Source organism: Protopterus annectens, chromosome 13.part0 (genome assembly GCF_019279795.1).
Source record: "Protopterus annectens isolate FY-2018-M chromosome 13.part0, PAN1.0, whole genome shotgun sequence".
Lineage (NCBI taxonomy): Eukaryota > Metazoa > Chordata > Ceratodontiformes > Protopteridae > Protopterus > Protopterus annectens.
In genome coordinates, this window is record NC_056747.1 from 1,043,845,427 (window position 1) to 1,043,868,548 (window position 23,122).

The window sequence follows — 23,122 nt, forward strand, 5'->3', positions numbered from 1 at the left end:
AGACGATCTCTTAGTTGGAGGCAATGGTGAAGCAGAGCATGACAGAAACCTCAAGAAAGTTCTAGACAAAGCACATGAAGAAAATTTTAAGCAAAATCCTCTGAAGTGCAAATTCAGACTTCCATAAGTAGCCTGTGTTGGACATTTGTTTACAAGTACGGGTGTAAGACCTGCCCAATCAAACAAACAGCTATTTTAGAGATGTCAGCACCAGATAATGTGCAAAGTTTACAGCATTTTCTGGACATGGTCAATTATTTAGGCAAGTTTTTACCAGATTTCAGTGAGGTGTCAGCACCTTTGAGAGAGCTAACATGCAAAAATGTTGTATGGTCATGGTTAGAACATCATCAGAAGGCATTTGATGACCTTAAGCAGAAAATTGCCACCCCACCTACGTTAAGGTACTATGATGTGAATAAACCAGTTGCTCTTTCCTGTGATGCTTCAAAATTTGGTCTATGTGCAGTTATTCTTCAAGAGGGCAGACCAGTAGCCTATGCATCTAGGACACTTACTCAAACTGACATGCATTATGCTCAAATTGTGAAGGAGCTTTTGGCAATAGTTTTTGCATGTTCCAAGTTTCACAATTATATTTATGGTCAAGCTATTCAGATTGAAACTGATCATCAGCCTTTAGTTACCATTCTAAAGAAGCCTATGCATTCTGCTCCACCAAGATTACAAAGAATGATGTTTAAACTGCAAAAGTACAATTTCAAAATGGTCTGCACTAAAGGTAAATTGCTCTATCTGGCTGATACCTTATCCTGATGACCTAGAAATACCACAGAACAGCTTGATGCTGAAACTTTTGACTTTGATGTAATGTCAGTATGTGATTTTTCCACCACTAGACTTGATGAGTTATGAGATCACACTATGACTGATCCTATTTCACAAAAATGTAATCACTACATCAATGTCGGATGGCCATCAAAGCAATCTAGTGTATCACCTGAGATGCAATCGTATTTTCCTTACAGAGATGAATAGTTGCTGGAAGATAGCATTATTTTCAAAGGTCCTAAAATTGTTGTCCCTGCTTCCTTACAGCAACAATATATTCAAATGTTGCATTGTTGTCACCCAGGTTTATTATCCACTAAGAGAAGGGCAAGAGGACTAATATTTTGGCCTTCATTATCAAAAGACATTGATAGAATTTGTTCTTCTTGTTCTGCATGTAATAGTAGCGCATTTGCAAAGAGAATCGCTTCATTTAAATCCAATACCTGAATTACCTTGGTCTACTGTAGCAAATGATATCTGAGTGGAACAATCAACACTATTTGGTTTTGGTAGACTCTTATGCGAATTGGTTTGAAATTGATCTGCTACCAAACTTAACTTCAACAGCTGTTATCACTAAATTAAAACATCATTTCTCAGTTCATGGTAGTCCACACAAACTTTATTCTGACAATGGTACTCAATTTACTAGCCAGTTGTTTCAGAAATTTGTGAGAGAATTGAACTTTGTACATGTCACTAGTAGTCCTGATTATCCTCAATCCAATAGTCTAGCTGAACGAGCAAAAGCAATTACATGAAATGTCAAAACATGAAAATACAGATGTATTCTTGAATTTACTTAATCTCAGAAACAAATATAGTGATGACATTCCTGGCTCACCTGCTCAGAGACTACTTTCCAGACAAACTCAAACTATGCTACCTAGTTCATCCAGTTTGTTGAAGCCTAATTCTACAAACAATAAAACCATCAAGGCTCAATTGCTGAAGAAGCATAATATCCAGAAATCTAGGTACCACAGATCAAGCAGATTACTTCATTCATTGAGGGAAGGACAGATGGTACGAATTCAGAAAATGAGAGGTTTTGATCGAATAGGACAGATTACAGGTATCTGCGCCAAGCCAAGATCCTCCTATTTAGTAAGCTACAAGAGTGTGGAGTACAGGAGGAACTGCAGACATCTTCTTCCTGTACCAGTCAGTGGGTCTATATTATATTAGTGAACACACTAAATTGCGAACGCTATATAATCGACCTACAATATCTGAAAATCCAAAATGTCGAACACACAGATCAGTGATTTTTTTCCCAGGAAAAAAAATCACTGATCCGTAAAAAAAAAAAAAAAAAAAATCCAATTGCAAAATAAAGTGGGTGGGTTTCGTCCCCCACATCTCCCCTACTTAAATATACCAACTCTGAGATCACACCACAGTGGATGAAATGGCAAAGTCCCAAAAATAGCCCAGTGATTTTTTTCCCTAGGAAAAAAAATCACTGTTCCAGGCTTTCGGGATGTTGCCATTTCACATAATCACACTCGATGAAACAGCATTTGCTTAAATAATAGGAATGCGAATCATCATCACTGCAATCACAACATTGTATCTGTGATGCAAACTCTAAATCAAAAAATGAGTCACTGTTTCCAGACCAGAATGTGTTCTAAAGTTTAATTCTATTGCAGAGAGTGCTAACTAAAGTCTGATTCTATTGCAGAGAGTGCTAACTGTACCCCCCTCTCACCCCCTAAAGAGCCCATCTCTATACGAGAAGAATGCAAAGTTCCTGTAATCACGGCTGCACAGGTAAAAACCACACTCTCCAAAGCCAAGAACACAGCATCCATGGGACCAGACAACATCCCAGGCTGCATTCTACATGAACTACAGAACGAACTGGCACCCCACCTAAGTACCATGTTCAATCATAGCCTCACCTCAGGCTTTGTGCCTGCTGAATGGCGCACAGAAATGGTCATCCCACTCCACAAGGGGGGAGCCACCATGGACCCCGTGAACTACTGCCCCATTAGCCTGATGAGCCTGGTCTGCATGGCCATGGAACATATCATCATGGAACTTATAAACAAAGATATTGATAATCTTCAAACTCTGGATCCCACCCAGTTCAGGTTTGTAAAAGGCAGAGCATGTCTCCTAAACCTGATAGACTTCTTTGAAGCAGTCACCAAAGCCGTAGACAAGGGTAAGGTGGTTCACACAGCCTATCTAGATCTGGCCAAGGCTTTTGACACCGTCCCCCACCCTGGAATTATAGATAAACTCACTAAACTAGGTATAAATCCCTATGTCACAAGATGGGTTGCCAACTGGCTCACTGACAGAACCCACACTGTGAAAGTAGCAGACTCCAAATCCGACTTCAGACCAGTGACAAGTGGAGTAGCACAGGGTTCAGTCCTGGGTCCTCTCCTGTTTGGTATCTACTTCTGTGAAGTACAGGCTAACACAGAAGGTCTTTGGCTAACGAAGTTTGCAGATGACTGCAAACTAGGAGCCATAATCAAAACTCCTAATGATGTGGACATCCTACAAAAGGGCCTTACTGAGACAGATGCCTGGTGTCAAAGCCATGGCCTCAAGCTCAGTGCCAAAAAGTGCATTGTCATCCCCTTTGGTAAAAACTCTGTACCCATGAACTACAACATAGGCGGTAGAATACTTAACACTGAAAGTGTGATAAGAGACCTTGGGACACAGGTGGACAGTAGTCTCTCCTTTGATAATCACATCGCAACAGTAGTCAGGAAATCCTTCTACGTGGCACACCTCATCACAAAAGGTTTCTCATCCAGAAAAAAGAGGTCATTGTTCCCCTCTACTCATCACTCATTAGACCCATTATAGAGTACAATGCCCCTTTTGGTATATACCTCACAAAACATCTACAACAACTGGAAAGGCCGCAGAAATACGTCACAAAGAAGATTACCAGCCTCAAAGAGATGCCCTACGCAGACTGTCTCAAAAAGCTCAAGCTTTACTCCGTCGCATATCGCCTACTCAGAGGTGATCTCTGCCTAACATACAAAGCTATGTTAAACCCAGAGCTATTGGACATGCTCCACTTAAATAAATCCCAATCCCTCCGAGCTACATGCTCTAGGGACCTAAACCTTGTCACCACATTAAACAGAACATGCCGAGGGATAGATTCCTGTCCCAGAGACTTCCCATACTCTGGAATAAACTACCTATCTATATCAAACAAAGCTCCTCATTAGCACTCTTCAAGAAAAATCTTGAAGATTAGATGGGAAATAGGAAATTCACCTCGGGGATCACCTCTGTGCTCTGCTCAAGTGTGGGCACAAAAAAATAATTTCTTGGCAAAAAGCCAGGGTACCTTTTTGGCTGGACTTGTATAGGCCCCAGGGCCGATAGCCTAGTACCTACATATGAACCTATGAACATCCCACAAGTCAACCATTTTGCAGAAAATGTCTCAGTTGCTAAATCTGATTCCCAATTTTATGTCACATGATACAGCCGAGTTTCTAAGCCTAGTGTGAAATACACAGCAACATGAACTTGATTGCATATACATGTGTACTTAGTATTGTATAATGCATGCCTTTAGATTATCTGTGATTTCTGCATGCTAAATAATCTCATGACAAACTGCATGATCTATTTCTCAAAGAGGGAGGATGTAGATCAGAGTGTAGCATGCGTGCACTATGTCTTTAAGTAGCATGCAAGATTGTGCATGCACGTATAAATTCCAGACACGTGCAATACCTAGTGCCATTTTGTAGAAGCAGCCAGTGACTGAGCATGTATGATCTCAGCAGTTAGTTTGTATATAAGTTACTTAAGTCATAGTCATTAAGCCTTCACAGTGATGTATTTGTATAGAATAAAACTGTTTAACCAGAACCCAGGAAGACACGTTTATTCATGTACCAACACGAAAGCGACAACTATGTACTAAAACTTTACATCACCATCATATTCTGAAACATTTCACCACCACCATATAAAAACACTGTGAGGTACCCCTGTACATTAATAATGTGTATCACCACTATGTACTAAAACTTTATATCACCATTATATTCTGAAACATTACCCCACCAATATATACAAACACTGTGTAGTACCACTGTATACTAAGAATGTGTGTCATTGCTGTGTACTAGAACTCTATGTCACCATCATATTCTGACATATTAAACCACCGCCAAGTATGAAGTCTGTGTGGTACCACTCTGTACTAAGAATGTGTATCAACACTATGTACTAAAACTCTCTGTCACCATCATAGCACGAGACATTACACACCACCGCCACCATCACCACCATATATTCAGAATGTGTATCACCATTCTGTACTAAAACATATTCTGAGACATTACACCACCATCCTATACAGGGACCGTGGGTAGCACTGTATACTAAGAATGTGTATCACCACTATGTACTAAAACACTATGTCGCCATCATTTTGTGAGACATTTCATCACCACTATATATAAGCATTCTGTAGTACCATTGCATGTTAAGATGTGCATCATTGCTGTGTACTAAAACTCTATGTCACCATCATAGCTGAGATTGTATGTCAGCACCATATACTGATGGTGCATATCACCACCATAGAGTGAAACAGTGTACTATTACTGTCATATCTGAAAAGTGATGGCACTAACAGAGTTTGTAATTATAGCATCCCCACATTCTGAAGATGGTCTGTCAATAAGTTTTGACACTGCCCCATTATTACAGCCTAAAACTGTGTTAATTTCCAATAACTGTATAGTTCTAAAAAAGAACTGTACAGTCTTACAGCATTCCAAGACTGTAAGCCATATTCTGAGATGATGTACAATGGTCGTAATTCTGAAATTACACTCCTTTGTAAATTTCATAGCTTGCATGCCACAGTTATATTCTAACACTGTGATTCAGTGACATATACTTAGACTGTGCATCTCTATGAATGCAAAGCTTTTCGTGAGTAGGAAATACTATGCATTAACAAGAATATGTACCTTTTGCTACAATCAGAACTTCTGTCCTATTGCCTTATTCTACAGCTTTACATCACTACCAACTCTTAAAGGTATGCATTACGGAACATTTTGAAATGATGTGTCTGAAATGCTGCACACAATATTTTGCAAATAACCATCAGTTCATTATCTGGATCTTTAATCACTGTCATTGTTACAAGTTTAAGGTCATATTCTGGATGTGTTTCATTACTGGACTGGAGAATTTAGCATGGCTGCTACATTCTGAGACTTTGTCCTTTCTGCCTTTTGCACTTATGCATTATAATATTAAGGCATGGTAACATTAAAAGCAAAGTTGTACAAGTAAACTTACTATAACAGTAGATGTTTGATTGATCACTGCTATAGTAGTCTTAGCTATGTGGGTTATATCCTTGACAAAGCTTCAGGGTACTTTGCACAGACCCAAACCATTTGTGAGCTAACTAAAAAGGTAGGTTTGGGTGCCAAGCCCTTCAGAGTTTTCATGACAACAGACAGAGTTTGGTTAAAACCCTGACAAGGGAGGTGTTAGGAAAATAAAATTAAAAGACCTCACCCTGCAACAAAAAATGTACAAAAATAAGGGAGACTGCGGATGGGAGAGTACTGCAGAAGTGATCATTCAAACATTTACTGTATGGTAAGTCTGCTTACACAACTGTATTATGTTCATTGTTAGGATCAATGCTGCACTAGCCTTAACTATATGGGTAGATTAGCACAGCTTAAACAGACTAGGAGGAGGAAGGATGAGGGTCCAGGAGCCCCTTGAGAATGGCCATATCAAAGCATGTCCTAGAGCTGGAGAAGGAGTCTAGTTTTATAGTGCTTTATAAAAGTGTGGAAGAGGACCACATTTCTGCTTCTAGAATACTTCTAGAATCCAATAATTCCCAAAAAGTTATAGATGAAGCAAAAGCCCTGGTAGAATGAGTTTTGACCCTGCCTGGACGTGTATTGTTTTAATGGGTACAACAAAAGGTAACTGCATGAGACAACCACTTGGAAACAGTCTGTTTTGACAAAGGTTGCCCCTTTTTCTTACATTCACAAGAAATGAGAAACTGATCAGAGTTCCTGAAAGATTTTGTTGTGTCAGAAAAGTACATGACTTGTCTCTGGACATCTAAGGTATGAAGTATCCTTTCTCCCTAATGTTTAGGTTTTCAAAAGAAGACATAAAGATGGATAGCTTGGTTCAGAGTAAACTCGGATATCACTTTAAGCATAAAGGAAGGATTAGTTCTTAAGGAACCTCTGTATTTGTGGTAAATGAGATTAAAGTTGACCCACCATAACAGCTTGCAACTCTCTTCTTGCAGTGGTCAGAGCAATGAGTAGCACTTTTTCACGTTATGAATCTCAAGTCAGTCTGATAAGCCATTTCAAATGGCACAGTAATTAGCTTTTCTAACATAAAATTAAGATTCCATGAAGGAGCCACCTGTTTTCTAGATGCTTGGTATGCAACAGTTCTTTCAAAAACATGTTCACATGAGATTGCATTGAAAGCGGGAGATCCACAGGCAAACATGCTAAAATGGTTGACAAATAAACCCTGATGGAGGAGTAAGACAGACCTAATGATATGAGCTCAAACAAGTAATATAAAACCAGAGAAACACTAGCACTGAATAGATGATGGATCCTTTCTTGGCACCAACTAGAAAGCCTTTTCCATTTACTAATATATGATTTCCTAGCAAACTTTAGGACCTGCTGCACATCCTCAGAAAAGGTGCCTAAAACCTGTTAAGATTTAATCATACAGATAGTCAGATGCATATGTTTTGGGTTGGGATGTATCAACACCCCTTAACATGTGAGAGTAGGTCCAATGTGTGAGGAAGCTTGTGGTTAATTGCTCCTGACCATTTCTAAAAGAAGGGAGAAGCAATGTTACCTAGGCCAGAAGGGAGTCACCACAATGTTCATTCAAGAGTCCTTCTGAATGTTTATAATGATGCTGAATATTATTGGAAAGGATGAAAAAGCATAGTGGAACAAGCATCTGTCTTCCATGCCTTCTAATGTGGAGTCCTGGAGCAGAATTTTGCTGGGTGATTGCTCAGAGGCAAAAATGTCTGCTTTAAGAACTGCCCACATGTAAATCAAATCTTGAAAGATTCTCTGATCTAGTTGTCGTTTATGAGGGTCTGCCTTTGTCCCACTCAGCTTGTCTGCTACACAGTTTTGCTCTGACTGAATGTAGGATGCCTCTAGGGTGAAATTGTGCTGTAAAACAATATCTCATGCTAACATGACTAGTCTGCATAGAGGGTAAGATCTGGGCCTCCCCCTTGCCTATTTATGTACCACATTACTTTGATATTGTCTGTAGCAATTTGAAGTGGTCCTGTCGGTCAGAGGTGATTCAAAGAGTTGAGTCTCTTGATAAGAGCAAGCATCCCTTTTATGTTTATGTGCTTGTGTCTATTTTGTTATCTCAGATACACTGTACTTTTATCTCCCTTGACACTGTTCCCCAGGGAACGTCAAAGTTGTCTGAGGTGACTGCCCACTTTTGAGCAGGATGTAAGAAGGGGGACCTGGATTCAGGGGTATTGAATATCTCCAACTGATTTTTCTTCTTACAAACCCTATAACTGGAATCTGAAAAGATAATGGATCTTGGTGCTGGGACCACAGAGACTTCAAATACTATTGTATCTTTCTCCTGTGTAGTCTTGCCATAGGTATCATGAGAATCATATATGCCATGAGACCCAAAATCCTGAGGTATTCCCTCGCAGTGACCAAAGTCTCAGTAGAAAACCCCCAAAACAGATCCAAAGATAGTTTTATTTATTTATTTTTTTACTGAGGAAAAAAAGATCTTTGTACTGAGGTGTTTAGCAGATATACCAGGAACACAATCCTGTATGATAGAGTCAAAAAAGGCTTCTGAGTGTTCTCTTGGCATTCCATTCTGTATGCAAAGATAAACAAGTAGTCTTCTTCTTCTTTTGGCTTTTCCTGGTTAGGGGTTGCCACAGTGGATCACCTGTCCACTCATGATTGGCAGTGGAGTTTTTACAGTGTCAAGTTGCCAGCCCAGTGCCCAACCTTCCACAGAAGGGACACACGCACACACACACTCACACCTAAGGCCAATTTGGAATGTCCAGTACACCTACAGCATGTCTTTGGGATGTGGGAGGAAACCGGAGTACCCGGAAAAAACCCACGCAACCACAGGGAGGACATGCAGACTCCACACAGAAGGTACCCCAGCCGAGGATCGAACCGGAGAGCCTCTTGCTGTGAGGCAGCAATGCTAACCGCTGCACCACTGCTGCCACCCAAAGATAAACAAGTAGTCTAAATATGTGAAAATGCGGATACCCTGTAGCCTCCTTTGGGCTTTGACAGGAGTTACACACTTTGTAAACACTTGGAGCACTGGATAGCCCAAAGGGTAAAGCAGCGAACTGCTACTGTGATTCAGACACATAAAACTTAAAAAATCATTTGAAACGTGGATGGACAGTATTGTGATGATAAGCATTTTTTGAAATATTAGGTTACCAAATAATTCAAATGAGGAAGAGAGGGTAATAGGTTGTGAATTAAAAGCACTTTAGACTTGGGCTCGATCATATACTGGTTTAGGAAAAAAAGTCCAGAACTGGTCTTCAGGCATTTTCTTTCTCTCTTTGGCACCAAAAGCATTTTTGAATAAAACCATTTCCCAATTGGGAAGGATGAACCTTTTCTATTAGCCCCCTCACACAGCATATGCTGTTGAACAAGAAGGAATAGAGGAGATTGGTCTGGTTGATGTGGAATAATTCCCTGGGAAAGGGGTATTTCTTTTCATTGCTATATGTAACCTTGTTAAATCAGCATCAGAACCCATTTGTGTGGAACAATCTGTTGCCCAAGAAAAAAATGGAGATTCAGGCTTTCTGGACAGGATATGGGACTGCCAGGGTGGGAGGAGTTACAAGGTTCCTTATATAGTCATTCCTCCTTATCTGATTGTCCTTTGTTCTGGGGGTTCCTGATTTCTTTCTGAAACCTCCCTGCTATTGTTTTTTTGAAAGCCTTATTGTTATATGTTTATTAGCATTTCACTGAGATTCTTTATTTTGTTTCTTGCCAAAATTGGATGAGGAAGTAGAAAATCACTTGGAAAGTTTAGAGAAAGAGAGCTGAAAAAATCTAAGGTAGTCACTGCATCGGATTATTTTTCTCATTGCTTTTTTGATAACATGTGCAGCAAGGTGTCCTAGAACTAAATCTATATCCAAAGAAGAATTTAAAATCTCATTTGTACATCCTCTGGGTGGTTCAGAAAATGCAGCCAGGCAAACAGAGTAACAGTGGCAACAGCCCTGGATTTAGTGCCTACAGAGTCAGCTACACACTTTAAACAATGAGTAGTGACCTGAGAAATAGAAAAAAAAATAAACCACACAAAACAGATTTTCCTCACAAGAAGGAAATGCAGATAAAACATTCCTCATATTTTCACAATTAGAATAAATTTTAACATACCAGCCTGACAATTCAAAATTCTAAAAAATTAAAGTTGCCAAAGCATACATTTTCCACAGATTTTTCAATTATTTTACCATGCTTGTCAAAATGGGAAGGATTACAATTAACAAATGTTTGGTAGCAGCTGGATTAACTAAAGGGATAGCTGCTGGGTCTGGTCTGTGATGAGAGTATAAAAACTAAAAAGATGAGGAACTTTGTACATTCTATCTTCTCTCTTACGTGCAGCAAGCCGGCTGTCAGGGAAAAAAACTGTCTGCTAAAAAACATCCTCCAGTGCTGACACCACTGGGAGATGGTTGGCGGCTCTGGAAATTCTAGTTGTAACAACTCATAGTATTTTCTGAGGGCCTGAGGAAACCTCAGCATTCTCCCACTGAAAGCACTGGCACATTGTGTAAAAAGTCTAAGAGAAAGAAGATCCCTCACTGGGAGATTAAGAAACAATGGTCTCCTCTGAGTCTGAATCAGAAATCTAAGGAGAAAAACCTGCATCTGTCCTATCATGTTCCTCTCCAGATTCAGTTTCTTGAATATCCTCATGAAAAGTGGATTCTCTTTTTCTTTCACCAGAAACTGCATGATAAGAAGAAATGCATCTATATCATATTATCATATGATGTAAATAGCGAATGCTATTTCATCGTATTGATAATATCGAAACAACAAAATATCGAACAAATGGAACAGTGAATTTTTTCCCAAGGAAAAAATTTGCTGCTCCATAAAAAAAAAAAAATAAACTTAAACACAAATTTAAGTGGGGGGCTTCGCCCACCACACCCCCCCATGTGGGGGGCTGTGGTCCCCACACCCCCCTACTTAAATATACCAACTCCGAGATCACACCATAGTGGAGGAAATGGCAAAGTCCTGAAGATGGCCCACCAAATTTTTTCCCTGGGAAAAAATTCGATGTTCCGTGACTTCGCTATTTTGCCATTTCGACAGTATCGGATTGACTAAATAGCATTCGCTATTTAGTCCATTCGATAGCATCATATAGACCCAAAGAAATAATTGTGTGTAGAAGACCCTGAGCCAGACTTAATAAACGACTTATGTCCTGTGGAACTGATGCAGTAGCAAATAAATATTTAGTTTTCTCTCTCTTTTTGATAGAAATGTTGGGACAAATAGGATTATTAATGTCAGTAACACCTTCCCCCAAAATGGGCACAGCATTTTGGCTAAGCAGGGGTACCTCCCCTGCCCCTTTTCCAAAGACCAAGAAGTCTAACTCTCCCTTACCCACTGAGTAGATCACAACATCAACAGAGGATGTGGCTAAAACTCAATCCACAGTGGTATATGGACAACACCAGAGGGATCTGGTGTAAATGATAAGTACTCTACGAAATCACCTTTGGCCACCTTTTGCTGTCCCCTCAGTCCACAGTGGTATATGGACAACACCAGAGGGATCTGGTGTAAATGATAAATACTCTACGAAATCACCTTTGGCCACCTTTTGCTGTCCCCTCAGTCCACAGTGGTATATGGACAACACCAGATGGATCTGGTGTAAATGATAAGTACTCTACGAAATCACCTTTGGCCACCTTTTGCGTTCCCCTCAGTCCATATTGGTATATGGACAACGCCAGAGGGATCTGGAGTAAATGATAAGTACTCTACGAAACCACCTTTGGCCACATTTTGCTGTCCCCTCAGTCCATAGTGGTATATGGACAATGCCAGAGGGATCTGGAGTAAATGATAAGTACTCTACAAAACCACCTTTGGCCACCTTTTGCTGTCCCTCAGTCCACAGTGGTATATGGACAACACCAGAGGGATCTGGAATAAATGATAAGTACTCTACGAAACCACCTTTGGCCACCTTTTGCTGTCCCCTCAGTCCACAGTGGTATATGGACAACACCAGAGGGATCTGGAATAAATGATAAGTACTCTACGAAACCACCTTTGGCCACCTTTTGCTGTCCCCTCAGTCCACAGTGGTATATGGACAACACCAGAGGGATCTGGAGTAAATGATAAGTACTCTACGAAACCACCTTTGGCCACCTTTTGCTGTTGCAAATTGTTAGCATGCTATGGTGCTAAAGACTGTTTACCTAACATTTTATTTTTATGGCTGGAAGAAGGACCGACCATATGAATGGTAGTTTGTTCCATGATCAAGCCATAAATGGTGCTTCTTTCCCAGGAAAAGAAGGCAGCACAAGGTTAAATTATAAAAAGTAATTAAAAGTAACTTTTCCCAGTTAACATGTAGTAACTTTTAAACTGTCAGAAACAAATGTGTGCTTCTGTTCAAAATTACAGTAAAGCCGGATGATAGTCAATAAAAACACTGTTCCTTAATTAAAAATACATTCCTACACAGGAAAGTAAGTTTAAAAAATAAAAATAACATGTGGAAGATTTCTCCCTGAAGGGAACATATCTGCCAGGAATGGAACAGCACAAACCAAATGCTGAGCCTTGAAAGCCTGCAAAAAGAACACTCTCTTCAACAGCAAGATAGCACTCAAGGGTTTGGTGCCCAAACATTTATAGTCAGCTCAACTCAAGCTGACTAACAGTTTGGACATGTGGAAGATGCCTTAAAGGTTTGGAAGCTGTCAGTCTTACTTTATCAGGATATAAACCATATAGCTAAGGATACTTCAGCAGTGATCCTATTGATGGACATCAAATATTTAATTTTACAATGCTAGAAAGTTTGACTGGAGTTTCAATGTGTAGCACTAAGTTAATTACTGCAAATGTCCTCTGATGTGGGTACATTTCATCAAAGCTTGTTACAAGCACATCCACAAAAAAGTAGAAATTTGTATTCTATATGATCCTATACACAAGTGTAATAATGTAAGGTCCTTCAACTAAGAAAAAGTGGGTGGAGCAATACTATGTCAATCACAGGTAGTAAGTTTGCATTTCAGGAGACAACTGAAGAATCTAGCCTAATTTCACAAGTCACTGTCTGTCAAGTGACTTGCTCAAGGTCACACATTAGGCAGATGAAGGCTGAAAGAATCAAACTCTTGACCACAAGAAGCAGCTTGTTTACAGCTTCTAGCCTTAATCCTCTGCACTTAGTTTAGGACTATCAACGTTTGTTCTATCACCACCAAGACACTGAACTCTGTATCCTATCAAATATTCCTCTAACCTACGTATAACATTCCTCAAAGTACTACAGTCCTCAATTTCGTATATTTAGTGTTAAGGTCTTAAGGTCACAAGGCAAAACTTCACATATTCAGGTTGGGGGGACGTATTCCTGCAAGTGGTAATTTTTTTCTACTGGTCCAAAGTCTGGCTGCTAGGTTTGGTAAAAAATGGTTAATTCGAATTAATCCTTCCTAACAATGCCCCTAGACCTTTAACATCAAATATGTCCTTTACTGCTAGATTTATACAAATATGCAGTGGAAATAAACAGTCCTATCTTTGTGTGTGCCTAATCCAGCATTAAAGGGAATATAAAGCGAGGCAGGAAAGAAGGAAGGAACTTCTTATGAGAAATTTCACCTGCTGTTACCAGCTAAGTACAAAGAGGGAAAGGGTATTGCATGTTACAGGACTCTCAATTCTCAAGGGCAAGCCTTTTTGTATAGAGTTTATTTAAATGTGAAGGTTAAGATATGGTACTACAATTTCTCTACTCAGATAGCCATGCAACATGTAGACAGTCAGATTTCATTACTTGTGAGCTGGCCCAGTGTTAACATTATGCCCAGTATCTTAAGAGGTTAGTAAATGCATGCAAGTCACAGGGCAGTATATTATAAAAGTGTTTCAACTATTTGAGAATCCTGATTCAGACAAGCAGAAACCCAATTTAAAGCAACTTTAGTTTAACCATTTTTTAATTATGCAGGTATTTTGCTCATTAGGACTATACCATTTTTTTTCAGGTCTTGCTTGAAAAATAAGTATACTAATGCACTGCATTTTATTTATAACTACCAAAATGAACAAACAGGATTTGTGAAAAATATGAAATGTCACTGAAGGATCAAAATAAGGGTGGTTAAACTGATTATTTTTAAGATACTATTTATTTGTAATGGAAGTTTGCATTAGAACCCATTCTGTATGTTTACCATGGAAGGAGATTTAGATTTTTAAAGTGATTTTGTGTTATTAAGAACTAATTATTTGCTCAGTCTTTTTCAGAATTGCACTACTATCTACAGCACCCAATACTTTTTTCTCTGAAGCTGACTCAGTGATCCAGCTATTAGGATCAAGTATCCTGTATGGAACGACTGATCACAGTACTAGATTATCACCCAAAAAGAGAGTAGCTATGGACTATGACTCTTTTGACAAAGGCAATTCCCCTCCTGCATACTGGTGCTGTAAACATGCTTCAGGGATGGGAGGAGCTTAGATAAGAAAAGTGCTTTGAGTGAAGCTGCATGCTCAGCTGTCCTCCAACACCATTTTACTTTCCAGCAGCCAATCTGCCTTTATCGCAGGTGGTTTGCAGCAGATCTGAGAGAGCAAAAAGCACAAATGAAATCTGTGTGTGCTTCCAGTAAAAAAAAATATTAAATGGATGAGTAGATAGGAATAAGGCTAGCAGAGAATGTTATGAGAAACATAGTAAGTATGTCTCATTTGACATGATATTTAAAGAAGCAAACTTTTGGTGGATGGTAACATTTTATTAAAAAAATAGAAATCATATTTATTTAAGTTTTAGGTTACCACAAACATTGTTTAAAACTGCTACAGCAGTCAGCAGTCCTTTCTGTTTCCAGCTTCATAATGCTGCAGATGTCGCAGTATGACTCAGAAACAGAGATCTAAGTGACAGTTCACATCTCCCTTTGCTTCTGAGCCAACCACGGCCAGATTCACAGTTCTGCACTTCCTCTTGCTAGTACAGCTATCTGTATTACCTCAGTCATGTTCTCCTGCATGAGATTAGGACCACAAGATTTTATGCTTCCATTGCCTTCTTCTGTTGGCCACAACCTCTGCACCCCTGACACTACTGGCAAATGACGTTACGTCAGTTCTCCTAAACCAACTTCCTTCCAGTTAGAGAAGAGTTCTGCCTGGAGAGTAAAGCATTCAAACTATTCACTTATTTTGTTACTCTGCATTTTTTCTTCCAACTTTTTATTTTCAAACAGAGAGTGAAGAGGTCAGGCAGTTCAGATCAGAGATGGGCACTGAGAGAGCACTTGTTTTGGATCGGCTGGCAAGCAACGTGGCCAAAAGAAAAAGTTCAATGCCTCAGAAATTTACTGGTAAGAAGAAGAGACTTTAAAATTATGGCAGTTATGAGATGCGTGGGTTTTCCACCTACATATTACTGAAAGGGCATCCCGTGTTTATTTACATGAGGTTATGTTTTAAGTATCAAGTCTATGATACATTTCATAAAGTTTTATTGCACTTGATGTACAGTTAACTTAACATATAGATGGACGAACTAATGCAAATATTTAGTTTCACAAACACATCTGTGGCAATTGTCCCTTTCTATAGTAAGAGCTATACTGAACATAATGCAAGAGCAATAGACTCACACAAAGGTACAGCACTAGGTCTGTTTTCTCACTTATATTGGACTATATTATGTTTTAAAAAACATGCATAAATGTCTCATTAAGACAGCTTAGGTGGTTTGGAATATTTTTATGCTGACATGTCAGCAGGAGAACGTCAAGTTCATAAAATGCAAATACACCAAGCAGTCTGGCAGTATTACTACACATAAAGCTGCATAGAATTTTTAAGAAATTATAATACTAGTAACCTCAAAAATGTGTTGGGGGGAAAAACTGTTCTTCTTAAGAAGATACACAAGTAAACAACTACATTTTATTGTCTTGTATTTTATCTGTTGCAACCTATCTTTGTTATGATTTAGATATAAAATTCACGTAAAAGCCACTATTAAAATCATAAAAATTTAAAAAACATATCTTTACAAAGAGCACTAACTGACTTGCATACACACACACACACACACACACACACACACACACACACACACACACACGGTCATAAGCACATCCAGTGTAAACACAGTCCTCAGTGGTGCCAACAGATGAATTAAAAGTAAAGATTACAAGCAAATTTATTTTACGGTTTATATGCTTGCATGTGATATCCCGTTTGCTATGCAGTTGCAACAGACTTGGTTTCATTGTAGTTATACATAACCTGCCTTCAACAGTGATTATTTCAAAGACGTCACGCTGCTTAAGTGCAGTAGTGTGACATCCTGGCCATAGAAGTGCAGATGATTTTTATTGTTTTACTTTTTTATTGGTGACTTACTGAAGTGCTTGCAAAGAGATTGAAAATATAAACAGGTCGTACTTGAATTTGGGGACAGTTATGCCTGAACTGTGAAGATCTGATCTCTAGTTTAAATATTTTTCTGAGAAAAACTGAGAGAAAGGTGCCGGAAAACACTGTTGTGTTGGTGGGGTAAGGATTTTATTGAATAGATTACTGATCATCCAAGTTTAAAAAAGAATATGTTTGTGTATGTGTGTGTGTTTACTATGATGACATCCTCTGCTAAGAGAATAATTTGTGAAGCAACAGTTTTTGGTGAAATTTTAGCAGATACTTCTTACATTTCAGAATATGTATAGCAACAGTTTTGCCTGCACATGCATATATCTGCATAGCAAGCCAGGACTGCCAGGACTGCCTTACTTTAGTATGAAGCTGAACAGAAAAACCTGGAAGAAAGTTTTGCTTCAGAAAATGTATATAGCTTAAATGAAAAATAGATGTTAAACATGCCAAGATGAAATTATTTTTGTCTTTTTATATGACATGATTGCATCTAGATCTATATCTGTAGCTAATATATCTATTGTCATATATTACACACACACACACACACACACAAACACACGTGTGTGTGTGTGTGTGTGTGTGTGTGTGTGTGTGTGTGTGTGTGTGTGTGTGTGTGTGTGTGTGTGTGTGTGTGTGTGTGTGTGTGTGTGTGTGTGTGTGTGTGTGTGTGTGTGTGTGTGTGTGTATATATACATATATTCATCATGCCTTTTCTTCAAAGCTCAGCTGTGCCAGTGTAACTTTATGTAAACTTTTATTATTTTTAAAAACACCTAAAGTTCTAAAATGAATGTCCTTTAAGTTTCTATCTGAGTGAATGTTGCTGTATGCTACTTTTATAACTGTATGCCTTCTGTTTCTTTTCCTGTGTAACTGGGTGTGTTTTTGAGGAAAGTATGCTTGTGCTCTCACGCACACGCGCGCGCGTGTGTGTGTGTGTGTGTGTGTGTGTGTGTGTGTGTGTGTGTGTGTGTGTGTGTGTGTGTGTGTGCGCGCGTGTGTGTGTGTGTGTGTGTGTGTGTATATACATATATTCATCATGCCTTTTCTTCAAAGCTCAGCTGTGCCAGTGTAACTTTATGTAAACTTTTATTATTTTTAAAAACACCTAAAGTTCTAAAATGAATGTCCTTTAAGTTTCTATCTGAGTGAATGTTGCTGTATGCTACTTTTATAACTGTATGCCTTCTGTTTCTTTTCCTGTGTAACTGGGTGTGTTTTTGAGGAAAGTATGCTTGTGCGCGCGCGCGCGCGCGTGTGTGTGTGTGTGTGTGTGTGTGTGTGTGTGTGTGTGTGTGTGTGTGTGTGTGTGTGTGTGTGTGTGTGTTGATTTAGCAGTTATACTTTAATACTTTTTTCAGAAGATTAGAAGCAAAGATGATTACTTTAACAATAATGTATGCATGCAGTTTTTTACAGGTTTATATGTAACTTGTTATTTATTGTTGTGCAGTAATATATGCTTCAGTATTCATTTGCAATGATTCTTTATGCTAACTTGTGAATAATGCACATTTATATTTAATGCTGCTTTATTAGCAATATAAATTATTTTAAGGTGAAGCAATAAAAAATGAGAGATGGTTTATTTAAAAATGTATTTTGGTTTTAGTAAGATGAAGGTAAAGGCATAAGCTAGAGTCACAGTGTTCTGTCTGAGAATCAAATTCAGGTGCTAAACGAGTGGGCGACCTATCCCCATCTACTAACTTTTAATAAAGGTCACAGTAGAAATTATAATATGGGTAGACTATAAAAGTGTGAATCATTTACAAAAATTATTAAAATTAGGTATTACTTGGTCTCTAGACTTGCTTAAACTTCAAGACAGAAACTAATTTATCATTGCATTTGAAGTATTTGCAAACTGGTTTTTAGTAATTATGTAATTTATTACATTTACTGCCATTTGCCTTTATTATATTGGGACAGCAAATAATTACATAACTGAATGATTGCTTATTGTGTGTTAAAGTACATGTGTGCACATGTAAAATAAATATGTTCATATATACTTACACAGAGCCACCGAAAGACATACACGCACACAGGCTCGCACACACACACACACACACACACACACACACACACACACACACACACACACACACACACATAAATATGATGGAAAGAGTAAGAACAAAAATGAAGATTAGGGACTGATTGTTAAACAAAACTTACTTTCATTCGGCATCTCTGCTTAAGAAGGCCTTGGACAGGCTTCCACCTTTTATAAAATTTCCTTGCCAGTTTAGACTTGAGTTGGCATATGTAAGCAAGATAAGGTAACAAGCCAAGTGGTAAGTCTAGGACAATATACCACATGCACCCTAATAACTGATTTTGGCAGAGAACAAAATATGTCCGAATGATATAATGAGCTAGTAAGCAACATTTTGTCTAAAAAACTGAAATCTGAATCATTGCAATCAAGCACAGATAATTCGATAGATAGTATATGCAGAGAGAGAGATGTATATTCCCTCTGTCTCTGTATACACACACACACACACACATATATATATATATTTTTTTTTTTTTAACTTATTGAATAGAGATATACTGAAAGTCATAATATTGAATATAAAATCCTTAAATGTCAAAATGAAACTTTAATATGTTGAACTCAAAATACCTACTAATAGCATGCATGTACTACATGTGTACTCTGTGCCAGTCCACAGCCAGTCAGTAAACAGTATCACTCCTTTGTTAGTGAAAGTTGGAATTGAGTACTAACATGGGTCACATAGGAGAAAAGTTCAGCTATCTGCAGATGCAGGGAGTAGGTGTTTTAATATCAACTTTTTAACATTTCATCTTTGTACATTCAGTATTATGACTTTCAATATGTTGTTTTCAGTAAGTAGATAAGGAATCTACATATATATGTACACACACACACACACACACACACACACACACACACACACACACAGCATTATTTGTTTAATAACGTGCAGTTCTGGTGTGTTAAGAGTTGTATTTTACAAATATGGATTATTTATCAATGGTTATAAGATATTATAGTTAACAAAACAAACCCCAAAGACAACATGATTTGTTAGTTTATATACACTATAGGCAACATATATTAATGGCCACAGCATCAGTTTAACTGTCTTTGTTCCTATTTTCATTCAGAACGGACAATCTGGGTAACAGAGCTCATGTAATTTAACTATGTTTACCATGAATAATGAAACATTTTAATGTATTGTTCTGCACTAGGTGTCATTAGTAACATACATTAACACCAGCCATATACTAATATTATTTCTACAGCCTTGCTCATAAAAAGAAGCATCTCCTTACTGACTTATTTCCAATATAATTGCCACAGTTTTGAAGTAGCATTCAGGTCAATCTGTGGGGATACCAATCCCTTGGTCAAATCACATTTTTGAGATAATATTTAAAAGCACAGTGTGTTAAAATATCATTGTGTCAAAATATGAACACTTTTTGTTTATGTTTTTGTATTTTATAGGCTGTTATCAATACTGCATGGTCTTGGGTGAAATCAGAATTTTCAGCCCTGTCAACTATCAAATGACTTTAACCAAAAATAACTGCAGCAGTTAAGAATTGTGTCCCTCATTGAATCTTTAATTATAGAATTGTTCATACACCAACTGAATTATATTTATTTATCCTTTGTTGACCAGGTTAGTAGCCTCTTTTCATGGGAGACCCAAGGTGGTATTTATAATATTAGGGGAAATTTTGCCAGGTCATGGGGGAGCTTCACCTACTCTTTTCAATAGGTGCCATGGATTCATTTACATCCACCTGAGCTAGCACCAACTCAAGTAGATGGGGCCTTGGTTTGATGTTTCATCCAAAGGAAGGCACACTCAGAAGTGCAGCACCCCCTTATGTTGCACTGCAGAGTCAGCAATCAGTCTACCTGGTGTGGCAACAGAACCCAAACACTGTGCACCAAAGGCCAGTGGACTACCTATTGTGCCACTGACACTGCTAATATGTGTATTAGTTTCTGGAATCCTGTGCTTTTTCATTACCTTCTTCAGTCAATCTAGTGCTATAACATCAAGATCACTGGGTTTCTGTAGCTTATATTTCATGTATTGTAACTGATTATGTCATGCACCATTGTGCTTTGTTTCTTGCTCACAGTAGTTGAAGAAGAAGAAAGAGTTTTATTTTTGTTTTAAACCTTTACCCTCTTTCCTGGGTTTGAGAGGTTAGGAGGGATGATGACTAGCCCCCACCTTGGGGTGGGAGGGGTGTTGATACCACCACTACAATAATGAAATATTTTTGTGAGTTGTGTGATGTTAAGAGTGGCACTGTTTTGAAGTGGTGCTCTAATGGTTAAGGTGTTTGCCTTACAAATACAAGGTGCAGGGTTTGAGTCTCACAAGGGATAATTGGTTAGGCTTAAAATGTCTCCCAAGGGCAGTTAGCTTAGTACTAATCTATGAACCTATGAACCTATTTATAATTTATCAACTACTTAGATGTTTTACTTTTGATTAGCCAAATGCTGATTAAAACTGCATTCAATTAATCAAAGTAAATCCATTTGTTTGCTCTTGACGACCCTACTATATCTTTTCAGATTTTTTTAATGATTTTTGAGCAGCCCAAACTATTTGCATTTTGGCATAACATAGACATTGTAAAAACCTATACTGTCAAACCAGAAAAATAGTTTGAGTAACACTGTCTCAAATAAAGGAATGCTACTATATTTTAAAATAGCAAGCTGAAAAGTTCAACAGTAAATACTGCTGGTATCAAATTATTTAAAAAATCATGTATTGTCATTAATACAAATCAAACTAAGACATATTTCTTATTCTTAGAAATATATAAAAGAGGTCAACTAAGAATACCTCGTGGGTGTACTGATACTTGAATTTCTGCTTATGTTTGTATACCAACAATATATTCAGAACAGTGCTAATAATGAATTTAATTAAGCCACAAATAATTTGCACAATAAATTAAGTACAGTATGTCTTAATTCTAACAAATACAGATATGCTATCACAGAAAACTGAGAACTACAAAATGGCCATACACAGTCCCAACAAAATGGTGGCCAAGGTCTACCTTCCCAAAGACAATGCCAAGTATGAATAAAAAAACATAAATTTCTTGGTGGAGCTTAGTCCATGATCACATGAGAAGTGTACTTTAGTACTGTAATGGGTTCCTGATACATTACTGCCCAGGTACTACCATGCTGCAGCTACAGAGGTAGCCATTAGATTGTTGTGGCCATCACAGGTGTTCTATAAAGAATCACAGTAGCAAAATATACCCTAACACCACATTCTGGTGCAGAGTTATTCCAACGTTGTCCTTTCTTCAGAAGTAGCAACAGGAACAGCTTATGTGTGATTTAGCAGTAAAGCTCATGTTTATGCTCTTGGATTTTGATGGCCAGGCAAGGTTATGTAATGGTTAGATTAGTGATACAAGTTTTTGGCACTGGGCAGGCAGCCTGTAATACACTTACCTGCCACTGGAGCAATCCCAACAATATTATATTATAATACAAGTTTCTCTTGCATTTTAATTATCTCTGTGAGACAGGCTACCATATTCTCAAATCAAGTGACTTATAAATGGCATAACTATGAGAGCAGAGTAAGGAGTTGCTATCTCACTGTATACATTGAAATATATTTGTTTCTGTGTCAGTCTCATTACTTATTTATTGAACAGGTAAGTGACCAGCCCACAGTGACACATTCTCAGCCACAGCTAAGGTTTGTTTTTTTCAAGTAAATGATGGATACCCAGCAAAACCAATACAAACAATAATCAAATCAGAAAGCCCGACTCAGAAATGTAGATCACAGCTAAAGAGGCTATATACAAGTATGTATTTGCAAGGGAAAGGTACTAATAAAGTAAACATGAATTCCAAGGGTAACTGAGTCTTCATGGATTGTCGCAATAGAAAGTACTGGTCCACCCCGTTCCCTAGCAAGTCAATGCAAAGCCATTCTGCCCAAGCCAGCTCTGGGCAACTAAATGACTCTAGATAGCTTGGATATAGTCAGGACTTCATCCCTCTGCACCAGTGGAGATGGCTTGATTTGGTTTCATTTATGACCTTTTCTCTTATTTATTTTCCATTTACTTCCATGCCTCCTTTCCAGTATCCTTTGTATGAAATTCATCATAACTTAGTGCTTTAATGTAGCTTGCCCAAATGCCTTACAAATCATGACTGATGTTGGTGGTGGTGGATATGACATAATGTTTGTGGACATTCTTCCCTAGTTCAGTCATTTTTCTTTAGTTTTTGAGTCATTTATTTATCAGTTGCAATGCATGCTCATTCTGTCATGATGGAATTAGCAACATAATAAAATTTCACTGTATCTACAGACTACATGCAACTTCATGGCTATCCATATAATTCATATGTTTTATTTTATTATTGTTATTATTTTATAAATAACCCAGAGGTCTCATTTACATGCATTTTAGTTATGGGGATATTTGTGTCCAAATCCTGGAGAAGATGTTGTTCCTTCAAA

The 23,122-nt window shown here is 38.1% G+C and overlaps 1 protein-coding gene across 3 annotated transcripts in view; it reads left to right on the forward strand.

The window, feature by feature from the left end:
* The window catches only part of IKZF3 (IKAROS family zinc finger 3), a 414,014-nt gene that overhangs the window by 314,236 nt on the left and 76,656 nt on the right, over positions 1 to 23,122 (forward strand). For 2 of the 3 annotated variants that reach the window (XM_044055472.1, XM_044055473.1), the window contains one exon: positions 15,435 to 15,526. In XM_044055472.1, coding sequence (XP_043911407.1) covers positions 15,435 to 15,526 — 92 coding nt within the window. Of the gene's footprint in view, positions 1 to 15,409; positions 15,527 to 23,122 lie in introns of all 3 variants that reach the window. The other variant, XM_044055471.1, reaches the window with a different exon arrangement.